Source organism: Mirounga angustirostris, unplaced genomic scaffold (genome assembly GCF_029215605.1).
Source record: "Mirounga angustirostris isolate CCGP_5_RB_7025 unplaced genomic scaffold, mMirAng1.0.hap1 SCAF_6, whole genome shotgun sequence".
NCBI classification, from domain to species: domain Eukaryota; kingdom Metazoa; phylum Chordata; class Mammalia; order Carnivora; family Phocidae; genus Mirounga; species Mirounga angustirostris.
Genome location: NW_026991714.1, coordinates 135,162,314 through 135,179,401, shown reverse-complemented (window position 1 = coordinate 135,179,401; position 17,088 = coordinate 135,162,314). Strand labels below are relative to the sequence as shown.

General features: G+C 38.8%; 1 protein-coding gene across 7 annotated transcripts in view; it reads right to left on the bottom strand.

The window, feature by feature from the left end:
• The window catches only part of ADD3 (adducin 3), a 123,514-nt gene that overhangs the window by 10,991 nt on the left and 95,435 nt on the right, over window positions 1-17,088 (bottom strand). For all 7 annotated transcript variants that reach the window (XM_064595259.1, XM_045878783.3, XM_064595260.1 and 4 more), the window contains 6 exons: window positions 7,393-7,531; window positions 3,194-3,345; window positions 2,165-2,245; window positions 1,163-1,312; window positions 531-674; window positions 318-416 (listed from right to left, as the gene is read on the bottom strand). In XM_064595259.1, the coding sequence (XP_064451329.1) occupies window positions 318-416; window positions 531-674; window positions 1,163-1,312; window positions 2,165-2,245; window positions 3,194-3,345; window positions 7,393-7,531 (765 nt within the window). The remainder of the gene's footprint in view (window positions 1-317; window positions 417-530; window positions 675-1,162; window positions 1,313-2,164; window positions 2,246-3,193; window positions 3,346-7,392; window positions 7,532-17,088) is intronic.

The following is a 17,088-nucleotide window of genomic DNA, read 5'->3' as shown; positions in this document are numbered from 1 at the left end:
CCACTTCAGGGTAAAAACAGAGATGTGTACAATTACACTATCTTAAAAAGAAGGATTATGGGGAAAATGATGTTTATGAGGCACTCAAATTTGTGTGTATTTATATGTGACACTTTTTTCCCACCCTATTTTCAATTCAAGAGATAACTGAGCTGACCCTTTTTATTCAAGTAAAACAGAACTTCTCTTAAAAGACAAACAAAACAAAAAGCCAATAGGACTTTGAAAATAAGTAAATACAAAACCCATCTCAACAAGCAAATTACAAAGCAATAAAAAAAAGTGTGTGTGGGGGGGGGGAGGATAATTTTTCCTACCTGAATCTCACAGGCTATCTGCACGTTAAATATATAATGAAAAGCCTCCTCAACTGTTTCTCCAAGGGCTACCACACCATGATTTCTGAGTACCAGCACCTAAAATAGAATCCCAAAGCAATCACTTTAAATAACTGGCATAGCTCACACTGTTTTCATCAACAGCAACAGCCAACAAAAATAGCTCCTTCGATAGAAACTCTACTTACATACCTTACAACTTGGCCCCAGAACTTTCTGCAGTTGAATTCTCTCCTCCTGTTCATCAAGTGACCCTTGGTAGTCATAATAGGCAATATCTCCCAGGATGAGGGACTCTTGAGAAATTGGAAGGATCCCACACTTCATGGAGGATACCTATTTGATTGGGTCCATGTCAAGAGGACACATTTAGTTACTAATTACACTCTCCTAGGAACCTGATTCTTTAGTCAGCTCAGGAAGCACTGGCCTATTCACTGTGTTCACCATTCCAGCCCATCTCCCACTTCAGCTCGTCACTTCTTCCAGAGGGGGAAAAAAAAAGGATTTAGGGGATATAAGTCAATTTAAATGTTGTGCCAAATATTATGAAAGAAACTTTGCTCCAAAGAACTCAGTACCCAATTATTAGCTGATTAGTTAAAAAGGCCAATGCTATCTCTCCAGGTGTCTCCTACAATGTCAGCATTTGGTCCAAAGGAACTTTTGCTTTCTGGGTATTCAGAGGATTAATATTTTGAATATAATTCTGAATGATTATGCAGTGTGAAAGCGTGCAGGTAGTAAAGCATCACATAAGGAAAACCATGGAAATTAAATACACTTCCCAGAGCCATTGCTGGGTTTAGTCTTCAGCGACTTACAGCTGCGGTTGCAAGAGTATGGATGTGGATCACACACTTAACATCAGGACGTGTGGAATAGATTGCAGCATGGGGACTGAAGCCTGTGTGGTCAATTTTCAAATCAGTACTTCCCTGATCAACCACTTCTCCTATTATATTGACTTTCACCTGGAAAAAATCAGAGAGACATATTTAATTGGTATCAATGTATCAAAGACATGTATCAAAGTCTGCCTGTGGTCCACCAGCTAAACCAGGGGGTGGCAAACTTTTTTGTCAAAGACAAACAGTAAATATTTTAGACTTTGTGGGCCTCTGATGCAACTACTCAACTCTGCCACTTTATGTAGAACCATAAAGAACTGTAAAAAAAAAAAAAGTGTGGCTTTGTTCCCATTAAACTTTATTTACAAAAAACAGGCAGTCTGCAACAAAACTTAGAATTTATAAGTAGTAGTTTCTAAAAAGCCAAATAACTTAAAACTCTTCACTAAAGGTCTGGACAAGGTCTGGCATTTACTAAACTGGCTGGAAAATGTCCATTTGCTAACACTGCAGCACCAAGAACCAATGTAGTTCCTGCCATTCTAGAAGCCAATGATACTGGCTATGAGCATAATCATGGAAAAATAAAATGCTACACAGTCAGCCCCTCTGCTCAGACCAACTGAATTTTGCTGAAATCTATCTATAAAATACACACAGACTTTGTGTGTGGGTTTTAAAAAAATTCCAGAGTGTACAGCGTGGAAAAAAATTCGAAAGATTCCCTTCAAAGCATGGATAGGTTCACTGATAAGACCAACTTATTTATTAGTCTCTTCAACTACCTTGTTTTTCTTGACCCCTAAAGCTTTTCTTAAAAAAAAAAATCAACATAACCTTCCAAACTCTTTCCTGTTCATTAGCAAATGTTTTCCCATCCATACCTTCTCTTGTTCTGTCCTGTACTAAAAACTAAAAGCTGTAAGAAAAGCACAAAGAAGGACAGAAAAAGTAACATAGGAATGAAAATTATACCAAATTGGAGGCTGTGGCTTCAGAAAAAGACAGGCCTCTAGGAATTATTATTATGTGGTCTTGCTCCTTACTTATTCTCACCTGAAAGAAAGAAAAAAAAAATAGGGAATTACTGTAAGGTGTTCTTATTTTGCAGTGTAAATACGACGGGGAATATATTTGCAGTGAATAACTGTAAGAGATCGGGGGTGAGGGGAGGATGACAGGAAGCAAGAAAGCAGAAATTAAAGGTGTGCAACAGGAAACTTTCCTTGAAAAGTTTTCTTCCCTGAACACTCAAGCACTTGCTAAAAATTTCTGACATTAGTTTCTCATTTACTGAACTTACCTGAAGTGTTATCCCGGGAGTTCTAAGGTTGCTTAGGGTCAGCTATATGCATGAGAAAATATTAACTGAATGTGGTAATGACTATAATTTCGATTTACAACATGGAAATTAAGGGAAAAGGGGCAAAGGAAAGAGAACAGAGTCTCTTCTTGGGAAGGAGCTGAAGTGGAGATGAAGGGGAAACTAAGGAGCGGCCGGGAGGGAAGAAGAGGTGTAAGGAAGACTGCACCTGAGCCACTTCCACCACCAGTTTCATAAGCCTCCAAATATTGTCTGGCTTTCCAATGTGACAACATGAAAACAGATAATGGAAAAAATCTACTTAAAAAATAAAGCCCAGGGAGGAAACTTCCCTGATCCCCTCTATTTTTCCTGCCCCAAACCCAAGTGCTTTTTAGTGACACTCATGCTCAAACAGAATTAATATGGAGAGAGAAAATTCTGCCAGAAGAATTTCTTCTTGGATAGGTTCTCCAGCTGGTTTGAACAAAAGGGACACCACAGACAGAAAGTGGAGAAGAAAGCGAGCTTAACTGTAGCCTCTCCCTTGAAGACAAGGTTTAAATCAGGAGTTGGCTGTAACCCAGCATGCTAGGTGCAGAAAATGAAGTCTGGCTGGACTTACGAGTTAAGGTGAGAGGAGTACAGCTGCCTTCTGGCTGGGATTTTTTAGAAAAGGAATCGAAAGCCAAGGAACTCACGGAGATGTATGTATTTGCCAGCTGTGCCCATCCAAACAAGTCCACGAGTCTGTACAGGCTGGCAAGCTTACAGCGGGTAAGCTTTTCTCCCTTCACGTATGAGGCTGTATCTGCCCCAGGAAGGTCACTGATAGGTGTGACCATGCCGAGACCTAAAAGGAAAAGTTGTGGAGAGAGATTCACGTCAAGTAACGCGGTACCTGGAAGCAGCCTGAGTCTGCGAGCGTCCCAGCCTTGTAAATAATGATGTGAAACTTCTCAGCCCACACAACGTTCCTTAGCTTATCTTCCTTCACATGAGTACCCGCAGAGCTAAAATGCGCATCAGCAATCTTTGCTATTTCACCTAGTACTGGACTTGTGAGGGAGGGACTTGGTAGGAAAATGGTCACAGGATCCTAATGGCGAAAGTGTTATCAATACTGAGGTTACTGCTAATGTTATGATGAAAAGATCTCAACAGAAAGCTACTTTTCTAATAGCCCTTTTGACATTTATTAAAAAAAAATTTATTTAAGATAGAGAAGAATGCATTCAAACCAGTCTGCCTTTAGCCGTCACTAAGCAACAAAACCTAGTCTTGGGCTTTAGTGACCCAACCACTAACTTCAACTGTGACCATGTTCCACTTTCTCTCGGTCTTTGTTCTCCTTGACACCATTTACCACCTCTCCCCTGGAATTCTTCTGCAGGCCTGTGTGACACGGCCTGGACCTCCCATTCCCCTTTCACCTGTTGCTTCCTTCTCCTCCAACCAGCTCTCCTCCCTTCTGCCCTCTGTGGCTCCATCCCAAAGCTCAGTCCCCCACTATGCTCCCCTCTCATTTTACTTTTCCCCAGGAAAACACTACAGACTCTTGAATTTTCACTGTCACTTCCGTGTGCAGGACACCCTGAGCTTTATCTGTGACTAGGGCCTCCTGCCCACCCTCCAGCCTACTGCTTCTAACGGCCTGCAACCAACAACATACACATTAAAAAGGTCTAAAAGCGATTTTATCTCCCCACTTTTTCTGACCTTCTCACTCCTCCTCAGTCTTCTGATGCGCTGGTACTACAATTCCCACAGTCTCACACAAGAAGTAACCTTCCCTGGGCCACCATACGTAATCCATCACCGTGTTCCGTCATCCTTTACCTTCCAGGTTTCCTCATTTTCCATCCCTGAGTTCGCCTCACATGTAATGCTTTCAATAGGCCGCCTCATTTTCTCCTTGCCTGTAGCCCCTCTCTTTGTAAATCCATTCTTTATAAAGTCACCTTTTGCCTCACTACTCCCCTGCTCTAAGTTTTGCAAAAGCCCAAAGTGAAGGCCTACAAGGTGCCAGGAGATTCACGTAAGGGCTGAAACTGGGCCTGCTGAAGACTGTAGGCACTAGAGAGGCCACAAGCCTGGGCTGAAGGGGCAGCTGACGCTCTGCGATCGGCTGCTACCATGTGAGAGTCGGAGGTCGGGGCGAACATTTCAACAGAAGTCTCAAGTCAACACTCGAATGTGAGAGCTTCTCAAATGTTCTGAACTAATTCAAAGAACGAGTTTCAATATGTAAGCCATACATTCAAAACAGCATAATTTCTAATAAAATTTCAGAGGCAGCTGTGAATCGATCTCTCACTCTCCCTGCCAATGTTAACTTCTACTTTCCACAACACAACATAAATTTTCCAGCCAAATTGGCTGATTTCTAGTCCCTGACCTCTGAACCATGGAGCACAAATCTCCTACTGCCATGCCTTTGTATATTCCAGCCAGCAACCTTGGCAGCTCAGCTCCTCTTTCCTGCTATGGTATCTAGGACACTCAGGATAGCCCCTTTTATTATTCTGGTCTTCCCTGACCTGTCTTCCTCTTCCAATTTTCGAAATTTTCTCTTTAGACTCTTTTCTTTCCTGCTTATACCCTCCTGAATGATTATTTAATCAACATACACAGCTATGAGTAATACTTCTTTATGTCCATCTCCCAAGGCACTCCCTTAAGCTCTAGGACTGTATTTCCAACTGCAGCCATGTCTTGGCAGCTCTTGGCAACTTTGGCATGCCTAAAGTTGAACTTCCTCCATTTCCCAAGCCAAAAAGATCCCCAACTCTGGACATTCCTATTTTTGTCTAATAATACCACAAAATTTCCCAGTTAATTCTTCACACAGAAACCACAGAGGTCTTTCTAAATCACCCTCCTGCTTAAAATGGCTTTTCAAAGTTAGAATAGAATCCAAACTTCCAACTCTGGCTGGGAAACCCTGAATAATTCAGCCTCTGCCTATGTTGCTGACCTCACTTTGTTCTACTTGTCCCCCCAAACTCATGCTCTCCAGCCATAATCTTTAATTTTTATTCCTTGAAGAGACCACCAAATTCATTCTCATCTTGTTTCCACCCGACATTTGTACTTATTCCTTCTACCTGGAATGTTTTCTCTTGATCTTGGTATGGTTTGTTCCTTCTTACAATTCAGATTTCAGTTTAAATGTCACCTTCTCAGAGAGATTCTCCCTCATCATCCAATCTAAAGTAGTTACCTAGTTCTTCCTATCAAATCACCATCTATTAATTATTTGCACAGCACCTCCTATTATCTGACCATTTTCTTTAGTCTCCACAAGCACAGGAAACTTTGCCCATCTTGTTTATCACTGTATGCCCTATCTCTAACAGGGTGCTTGGAACATAACAGATACTCAATATTACAGAAAGAGCAAAACAAACTAGCTCAACCTTCGAATTTTTCTGTTCCTTCTGAGAGAAGGTTTCTCCGAAGCTACAAGAGTGATTTTGGAACTCATAGTTCTTCTCCCACTCCATCCCCACAATACCACATCAAACCTGTCACTAAGTCTTCTCTACTCTTCCTTGGTGATGCCTTTCTCATTGATCTCTTCCTTTTTGTACCCACACTCCTGTTTTAGTTCAAACACTTACACATCACACTGGGACTCTTTCAAAAGTTTTTTTAAACAATATGTATGTGCCAACATGCTGGTCCACTGTGAGTTCTACAAACACACCCTAACCTTAGCATGTTTCCATCATCATGTCTCTTTTTATGCCATTCCTCTATTTGGAAAGTACTTGAATTCACTGACTCCTACTTATAAATCTTTAACCAAAAAGAAACAAAGGAAGGAAGAAATGAAGGAAGAGAAGGAAAATGAAAGAGAAGAAAAAGACAATCCTTTGACTCTGACATGAAGCAGTCCCTGACAGTACCTTCTGGTACTCCATATCTGTTCTGGTATTGCAGTGAGCTCTGTACATAAATTGCTGAGATATAAAGTGCTTATAGTGTTCAGCTCACCAAACTGGTGCTCTCACCAAAGAGCTATTATTAAATGAGTAAAATGTCTTCATTCCTCTTTCATACCAAATTCTAACTACTCCATCTTCTAAAGCCTGGTTAGTTCAGGCCTCTCTTTTTCCATAGTTTTCTCAGTCCACTTCAGCCAACAATCGATTCCAACTCTGAGTTCATAGCCTTTTAAAAGGTCATTAGACAATTTCTTATGAACTGCTTTGTAAGTTTTTCTTCTATAGTTATCTTGCAGTTTTAATCATTTTTGCATTCATGGAATGTCTCCTCAACCAAAAATATACATTTATCTAGGACAGGGCCCTTGTCTTATAACTATTTTATAATCTTACGAAGTCTAGTAAATGCCTGGTTGATAAGAAAAGGTAAGAGATTTTAACACTTTGTTACTTTAAGTATTAGACGTTATAAACTTAAGGACTGAACCAGAGCAGAGTAGGCTGCCATTCAAAGTAGAGATAAAATTGTAATTTTTTCAACTTCCCAAAACTATTTGCAATGACATCGATGGAACTAGAGGGTGTTATGCTGAGCGAAATAAGCCAGAGAAAGACAATTATCATATGATCTCACTGATATGTGGAATTTAAGAAACAAGGCAGAGGATCTTAGGGGAAGAGAGCAAAAAATGAAACAAGACAAAACCAGAGAGGGAGACAAACCATAAGAGACTCTTAAATCTTAGGAAACAAACTGAGCGTTGCTGGAGGGGCAGGGGGTAAGGGGATGGGGTAATTGGGTGATGGACATTAAGGAGGGCACTTGATGTAACGAGCACTGGGTATTATATAAGACCGACGAATCACTGACCTCTACCTCTGAAACCAATAATACATGAATTAAAATAAAAATTTTAAAAAAATTAATAAACTTTCCAAAACTGACGTACTGAGAGGAGGTGAAGTAAAGCCTGAAAAAGAATTGGCCATGATGTAATCTGCGATCTGCTGTAATGCCAGCAATCCAGTTGGGTTGTGGCCTTTCTTCATCTGTTCTTGAATAAGGCATTCCAGGTCTTCCCGAAAGGCCTGAAACACACAAAAATAACCACTAAGCACATACATCTCACTTGGAGCAGAACGATCCAAACATAACTTCCTCTATAATCAATCTTTTCCCCATCCCTCTTTTAAATAAGCTTTCATCTACACTACTTTAAAACAGATATGAAACACAAAATAATAAAGCGCTGGAAGCAGCAGCAAGAAGCGCGCTTTCAGGGGAGGGAAAAATCATTAGGAATTCTTAATCTCAAAGAAAATGAGCTACTATAACATCTCCAACAGACAGATACAGATGAAACAACCCTGTTAACAACATGGAACTAGAGGACTAAGTACAGACTGATGGGGAAAGAGAGCCATGCCTTGTCTAGCAGCCTCATTATCTAGGTCAGGCTAGAGTCCCTATTTGAATGGGGCAAGGCTCTGACTACAGACTGCCTCACAGCAGAAGTCTTCACTAAGACATACTAAGTATATCACAGCTTCCATTTATGATTTCCATGGCAATCCCCTAGCTCCACAAACACTGAAAGCAAACTGATAAGCATGGAGAACTGATTACTCCCCTTCTGCAACACTGTGCTAAAGAAAGGACATTTTTTCCCCAACTTTGGGTACTATATGTTCCTGTTCTCAAATTCTGCTGTATCTTTTCTTTTGCAGGCATATGTACATGTGTCAGAAACAGTGTTTATATAAATAAGAATTCTGAACATTAAGAGAAATTCTCTATTTTACTAACCCTTGAGTTGCTAATATGATTCATCATCTGAAACCTCTCAATCCTTCACATTACTTGAAATAGCTCATTTTTATTTCCATAACACCCAACCAGTACTTATTTTATTAAATTCATTATTTGTTCTCTTGCTCAAGACTTTTTTCATTCATTTTAAACACAAAAGCTCTTGCGATATAAATTCTCTAAACCTTGCTCTTGGTTACATGTGAAGCAGAATGCCTGCCAGAAATTAAGTTCAATTTTTTCCACTTCACCTAAAAGGAGGAAGGCAGAAAACTGCCTTGGAATCACTACCTCTAAGAGGAGTACATACTAACCCCCTGGAGACCACTGGAATAATCTTCATCAGAGGGTGAATTTCCTTTGAGTCACCAACAGTAGCCTTCTTGTAAGGCTGGGAATAAGATCTCCTGGAGTCCCTGCTTAGATGTAGCCTTGCTTAGAGGATAGCTGCATAACTCAGAGGTTTTCAGAAAGGACTTCTTAAAAAAAAAAAAAAAAAGGATAGGAACCCCATGGAGGAAAGGAGAAATGTGGTTTGAAGCTATGAGGTTGCAGATATTAAGACCAGTCCTGACTCAATGCTTGTGTTGCTTTCAGAACAACAGTTGAGAGGTATCTGTGATGTGAAGAGCTGAGTGCTAACCGCTGTAATCTTGGGAGCTCAACCATGGGGCACCATGGAATACCCTAACTGAGCTTAGCACAGGAAGAGGGAGGTCATCCTTCCCTAATGCATCATGGTGGCCTGTACAGGCATCTGGGTCAACAATGAACCTGCATCTTCTATTGGACAGAGTAAGAGTAGTTTTCAACACCAGGGAGGTCCAGTGGCCATGGGCTGTATACACTTTAGCATGACTCACATACGCACATGCAGACATATGTACACACCACATTTTGGATATAGAAGTCACTGATGAACCCTTTTGGACTATGTAAGCCACTGACGTTCTTGGGACAACTTAGAGGGGAGTAGAAATTCCAAGAGGAAGATGCTGTATTTTCTACTAATACAGCAAGTGGATGTTTGAGTGATTTAAAAAGTACTAGTGACCAGGGGCACCTGGATGGTGCAGTTAGGCATACGACTCTTGGTTTCGGCTCAGGTCGTGATCTTGGGGTTGTGAAATCAAGCTCCACTTTGGGCTCTGCACTCAGCACAGAGTCTGCTTGAGATTCTCTCTCCCTCTCCCCCTCCCACTCGTTCTCTCTCTCAAATAAATAAATAAATCTTAAAAAAAAATTCTAGTGACCATATTTGAATTCTGAGTTCATGGAACAGTTTATACCAGTTAAACATGGTTTTTCTTTTACAAATTTGAGGCTTGTTAAATGTAAATCATCAGCACAATGATACAAATTCTAAACATCTAATTCCATTGACTGTACCTAGTTCATTTAAATATGATTTAAACCACAGAACCTATCCTATAAAATATCCTCTACAAAGACACATTACACTGATCAGAAGACTCCATTTCTAAGACTTAGTGAACATAAAATGGTTGTGAGCTTCATACAGATGAGTAACATGAGTATTTTACCATATTTAAGGCTGAAAGGAAAAGAATCTTCTAGATATACTCATTTATCTTTATATAAACTATAGAAAACTTCTGGACATTGGCAATGGGCCAGTCGACTCTTCTGAAACTATCTTCCCTTCGAAACCAAATCCTGTTTAAACTTTCCTTCAGCTGAAAGCAGCTATAACCAGTATTCTTCTATTCAGTAAAATAATAATTAATAATAATACCTACAATGTGTATCACTCATGATTTACATTGCAATAGCTCTGAGAAATGGGCATCATTTTACTGAGTACCCCACCTCACAATGTTCCAGGAAGAATTTAAGACAGATTCCATAGATTAAAATTATACAAAAACAAATATAGGTTAGAAAAATTAAGCTAAGGAAGAAATAAGCACAAGGAGATTAGTCAGAGCCAGGAAGGAGGTTAAGATACAAAGTACATGCTATAAAACTATAGGCATTTGCTAGAGATTGGCCAAATTTTATCTAAACTCTCTAGCAGCCAACATGAATTAAGATAATCTGCTCAGTATGCTGATATACAATGGCTTTAAGATTAAAAACCAACCAGTTGTTCAAGAGAATCACAACTATTTTTGAATTGATGAGACACTTCTGCTGGGTGGGATGAGAAAGCTAAATGAGAAAGGTCGAAAAATTTGTCCAAGGCAGTAATTGTCCAAGGCAAAAACTCAGGTCAAATGCTATTTTCATTAGTGAAAATGCTTTTTCCACTTTCATACATCCCACAACATGGTGGGCACCATCCTAAAATTTTGGGATGATCCAGTGTCATAAGGGGAAATATATAAGCCCTCTAAAATCAATTAAGAGAAATATATGAATTTCCCCTATAAGGCTAGTGAATAGCTTCTACACAGTATAGGAAAATAATTTTCAAAGTAAATGAAATTTCCCCAGCCTTTTTATACAGTTGTAAGTGCTTCAACAGATAAGAATTCTTCTATAACAAAAGATTTATTATTTTTTGTCATGAACATATTTATAACTCATTTTTAAGGTTTCAAATATTTTTGAAATATTATTCAGATAATTACCTAAGTCATAAGACATTATAAAAACTAATGATAAAAAATTATCTCAGCTGGTTTTAAAAATGTATCTATAAACATATTATTAAGCTTTAAAATATTGTATTAAAAGAAAAACATACTTATCTTTATGATGACAGTTAATCATATTTCTACTAAAATCCAATGTTAATATAATAATCCTTTATAGTTGATTCATTTGAATCTCACAACAAAGTCCTGAGATAGGCAATGATTTGAGCAAGGTTGCACAACTAGGGCGCCTGGGTGGCTCAGCTGGTCAAGCAACTGCCTTTGGCTCGGGTCATGATCCTGGAGTCCTGGGATCGAGTACCACATCGGGCTCCCTGCTCAGCGGGGAGTCTGCTTTTCCCTCTGACCTTCCTCCCTCCCATGCTCTCTGTCTCTCATTCTCTCTCTAGCAAATAAATAAAATCTTTAAAAAAAAAATTAAAAAAGAAAAAGGTTGCACAGCTAATATGTAAACGGAGTAAAGGTTGAAATCTGGAACTCTCAGCTGGGCACAGGATCTTTCCCTAATTTTATAGGAAATGCGTTGTATCACTGAAACTAAATACAACTAATAAGGCAGCAGGCACGTTGTGATCAGAAATACAGGGTGAACTTCCCAGGCTAGATTAGAGCATTATGTTGTAATGATGGAGCAAAAAATTTATATAGCAGCAGCAGATGATGATCCACAAGTACCAAATACTTGCCCTCTTATAGCTGGGACTTCTCCCATCAAAGCAGAATGAAAAACTAATTTATACACAGGGCAGCAAGGTGGGCTTCTAAAATCAGATTAAACTAACAATTCCCTAGAGTGTCCACTAGAGGAGTCAGGCTAAAAGATCAAACAACACATATATAAAGCCACGGCATAAACCAGGTCTTCTATCTCTCTCTGAAACAGAACAGAAGAGATTGTGGGAGTTTTTACACCTTGAATGCATGAATACATGAACGTGAATAAGCCAGACTGCCATCAGAATGATAGATTCTTTGGAGACCTTCAAGAAAACCAAAATATAGTCTAAGGAATTGTGATTATATAATCTTCAAGTGTTGCCATAAAATGCTTTCACTCAGCAATACTGTATATAACTTATGCATACAATTTTCACAGAAATACTTGCCTGCTATGTGCTAGTCATTACGTGGCTTGCTTTGATGTTATTTAATTGTCACAACCCCACGAGGTTCATTTTACTAACAAGGAAACTGAAGCTCAAGTTAAGTGAGTTTCCTATGTCACATAGCTAGTATGTGGTGGTTAACCCAGATCCAAAGCAAGCACCATGTGCATATATATACATATAAAAACATTCATATAAACAGATTAAAACTGGAAGTGATGAGAAAATGGGCTGACTCCTAACAGGTCAAGATGGTCTGGTACTCCAGGATCTCTATAATCTGTCATAATATAACATTTTGGCTGTATCTACCGTTACTACCTTATGCTTTGGTTTAGCCTATGAGGTTTGCTCATCACTCTCTGATCACAACCTGTACTTTTCTATCCCTGCTCACTCTATTTCATCAAAGGGAAATGCTGGCTTCCTCTGTTCCCTAATCAGTTCTCAACCTTTATCTAACACTCATCTTAAATGCCACCTTCTTCTTGAAGTCTCTCCTTTAATCACCCAATTAGATCTGATCTCCAATTTCTTCTCTTTCCACCCTCTTCTAAATTCTTTTAACATTTACCTTTACTACACTTAGGGTACCTGTCATAAGATTGTGATTTACTTTTCCTACTCTACTACACCATGATATTGGATGGTTGGGACTGTGACTTTCACATTGCTAGAGTCTCCCTGAGTGTCTAGTTCAATGCTTAATTAATAAAATAGTAAATTAGAGTTTTTCTTTTTTTTTTTTTTTAAAGATTTTATTTATTTGAGAGAGGGAGAGAGAGAAAGTGAATGAGCAGGGGGAGTCGCAGAAGGAGAGGGAGAAGGAGACTCCCCACTGAGCAGGGAGCCCGATGCGGGACTCAATCCTAGGACCCTGGGATCATGACCTGAGCCAAAGGCAGAAGCTTAACCGACTGAACCACCCAGGCAACTTGTTTGTCTTCTTCTTTTCCTAGAATATAAGGAAAGAAAGTAAAGAACCTGATCTCAGTCTTGATTGAGTTAATGATAGCAAAATCCATTTCAAAGGTTTTTAGCACTGGAATTTGAAGCTCTAGAAAACCATCTTAAAAGTCTGTTACTTGAAGGAGAAATTCTTCCTGTATAATTAGGTATGTACATCATCTAATGGGAGAAATGCATCTTTTTTTTTTTTTAATAAAAAGAAGAAGAAGAAGAAGAAGAAGAAGAAGAAGAAATGAATCTTCACTAAATGTTATAGATTTTTGAAAAGTCACTTAATTCTTCAACTCAAACAACAAAATCCTACTTGAAAACTTGGTTTGTCCCCAGAGCATTATAGTTTGGATAGCTCTCTCATTAGACACATGTCCAAAAAAGTATGGTAAAAAAAAAAAAACCAGATGAAAAACAAAATGTTTAAGTTAAAAGAGGGTACCTTAAAAGCCTTATCTGAATCTTATACCCTTTTATTTTATACATCGTCTGTCAATACTGAGGGAGTGATCCTATAAACTCTGAATTCATAAGGTCTGAATAAAAATAAACATGATTATAAAAACATGACAGATTTGGAGACCTGACATTCATGTAGGTAAGAGTATACTTTAAGTACAAACATACTTATGTATCCTATAAACCAAAGGTAGAATTATCTTGAAGTATCAGATCTTAGCTTCTGTACCTAGGATCAGAGCTTTTATGAGAAAGTGGTATTGGATGAAAGGTATTTTAAATTACAGAAAAGAGGATCAATTTGATAAAAGAAACTGACCTGATGCAATTATTTCAGTTAAGGCTAAAAAAAAAAATAAAATAAAATAAAAAAGAAAATCACATAGGCTGATTTATAAATAATGTTTAACTTATGGACATCAAACAACAGAATGCTGGTAAATATCACAGATAGATTTTAAATATTCACATCTGGATGTTCTACCTCATAATAATTACTAGAGCGAAAAACTGGAGCAAAAAGAACTAGCATGCTGCTCCCAAGGCACCCTGCAATTATGTTATTAGATCTCTCCCAAAGTGGGATTAGGAGCATAACAAACTTACTTAGAATTTCTCCATTAAGAAATGTATTCATTTGGAAATAGATTACCACTGGTCCTGTTGAAAGGAGAAAAAACAAATAAACCAAATTTTCTTTTGGATGGTCTTTGTCCTCAGCCTAAGTCTTAATATGAAGCTAAAGGTTAGAATAGTATCTTTTCGTGATGCTGGCATATAATAAAAACGCAAACAAAATTAATAAAGAAGTCCTGTATCTTAAACTCCCAAAGCAACCAGATAAATCATGGTGCTTCTGATCAACTAATCTAATTAAGGTGCCCTGTTAACTTTTTTTTATTAGAGAGTGAGGGGAGGAGGGACAGAGGGAGAGGGAAAGAGAGAATCTTAAGCAGCTCCAACACCCAGCACGGAGCCTGATATGGGGCTCAATCTCACAACCCTGACCTGAGCTGAAATTGAGAGTTCAGACGCTTAACCGACTAAGCCACACAGGCGCCCTCTGGTGCCCTGTTAACATTTTAGGCCTTACAGTGATATTCTAAAATGTACATGGCTCTGAAGTTTCTCCTATCTTCGAAGTAAACTTGTAGCATTACACATTGCCCTATTAAGAAATGTTAGTGTCATGTGCCTGAGCTAAAGGCAGACGCCTAACGACTGAGCCACACAGGTGCCACCTATATACTCCTGTCGTTCTAACTTTCAGAGAAACACTGCACACTTCCATCAATCAGTCTAAACTGCTTCCCACAGTGGTAAGGTTTAAGAACATTGATCCTTTTTCTGAAACCCACCAAATGTTTTCCATATTAGGTTGTCAAGTTCAGCAGGAGCTTGGTGGACAACATTCGGGTGTTTAATGACTCAAAGTCCACCCAGCTATTCATATAGCCATCCATCCATGTATGTATGTGGAATTTTAACTAAATATCTACTATGCACAATGTCCTGTTAGTTTTTCAACTTAACATGCTTCTTTAATGCTGGTGAAGCATCATTTAGTTTCAACAGTTTGCCCTGGACACTTCATTCTGAGATAACGGGGTTAATGATAATCTAGGGTCTCCATAGACATATATATTACTGGTCAAAGAAAACTTGTAGATTCTCCTTAGTGCATTAACAACATCTCTAGCTAAACCTGGTTTAGGTTTTGACAAAAGACTTTGTGAAATTCCTAGAAAGAAGTAATACTTGGGAGTCAGGATGAGACATTCTTTTCTCTTACTTTCTTAGCTGAAGGCAATAAGGTACTGTGTTTGTCATCCAAATTTACAGACACCAAAATGTCTTATGATTGAAAACTCTTCTTGTGTTGGGTTGAATTAACCTTAGCAACAGAATTTGATGATGAATAAAGCAATAATAATAATATATGGGTGGAGTTTTTTCATTGTTATTGAATGCTTTAAGTGGTACAGCCTACTGGTTAAGAGCGTGAGTTTTGGAGTTTACATTCAGAGCCCAAACTTGTAAAAACTTCAGCAAGTTTTCTAAGACCTCTAAAGTTTCAGTTTATTCAACTGTAAACTAGAGATATATTTTTTTGACTGAGTTGTTTTGAGGATTAAATAGGATTTGATACATAACAGCTGCCCATAATAGGTGTTAATAGGGGGCTTAATAAAAAAGTATTACTTTGCTTTTATTAGTTTCTCTACTTCCCTTTCTTCTCAAATAAACTCAACATTTTATTATTTATTTATTTATTTTAAAAATTTATTTATTTATTTATTTATTTGACAGAGAGAGAGAGAGAGACAGCAAGGGCAGGAACACAAGCAGGGGGAGTGGGAGAGGGAGAAGCAGGCTTCCTGCGGAGCAGGGAGCCTGATGCGGGGCTCGATCCCAGGACCCCAGGATCATGACCTGAGCCGAAGGCAGACGCCTAACGACTGAGCCACCCAGGTGCCCCTAAACTCAACATTTTAAATAGAAGGCTTACAAACCTGTTTCTTACAAATAAGAATTAGTAATATCTTTGATTTTGATTTTTTTAAATATATAATGTAGTTTTTGTTTCAGGGGTACAGGTCTGTGATTCATCAGTCTTACATAATACCCAGTGCTCATTATAACACATACCCTCCCCAATGTCCATCACCCAGCTACCCCTTCCCCCCACCCCACCTCCCAGCAACCCTCAGTTTGTTTCTTAAGATTAAAAGTCTCTTATGGTTTGTCTCCCTCTCTGGTTTTGTCTTGTTTCATTTTTTCCCTCTCTTCCCCTGTGATCCTCTGCCTTATTACTTAAATCCACATATCAGTGAGATCATATGATAAATTGTCTTTCTCTGATTGACTTATTTCGCTTAGCATAATAAATACCATCTAGGTTCCATCCACATCGTCGCAAATGGCAAGATTTCATTTTTTGATGGCTGTGTAATACTCCTTTGTATATATATACCACATCTTCTTTATCCATTCATCTGTCGATGGACATCTTGGCTCTTTCCATAGTTTGGCTATTGTGGACATTGCTGCTATAGACATTGGGAGTGCACGTGTCCCTTCGGATCACTACATTTGTATCTTTGGGGTAAATACCCAGTGCAACTTCTGGGTCACAGGGCAGTTTATTTTCAACTTTTTGAGGACCCTCCATACAGTTTTTCAGAGTGACTGTACAAGCTTGCATTCCCACCAACAGTGTAGGAGGGTTCCCCTTTCTCTGCATCCTCACCAACATCTGTCATTTCCTGACTTGTTAATTTTAGCCATTCTGACTGGTGTGAGGTGGTATATCATTGAGGTTTTGATTTGGATTTCCCTGATGCCCAGTGATGTTGAGCATTTTTTCATGTTGGCCATTTGGATGTGTTCTTTGCAGAAATGTCTGTTCATGTCTTCTGCCAACTTCCTGCTTGGATTATTTGTTCTTTGGGTGTTGAGTTTGGTAAGTTCTTTATAGATTTTGGATACTAGCCCTTTATCTGATATGTCATTTGCAAATATCTTCTCCCATTCTGTTGGTTGTTTTTTGGTTTTGCTGACTGTTTCCTTTGCTGTGCAAAAGCTTTCATCTTGTTGAAGTCCCAATAGTTCATTTTTGCCCTTGCTTCCCTTGCCTTTGGAGACATGTCTAGCAAGAAGTTGCTGCGGCCGAGGTCAAAGAGGTTGCTG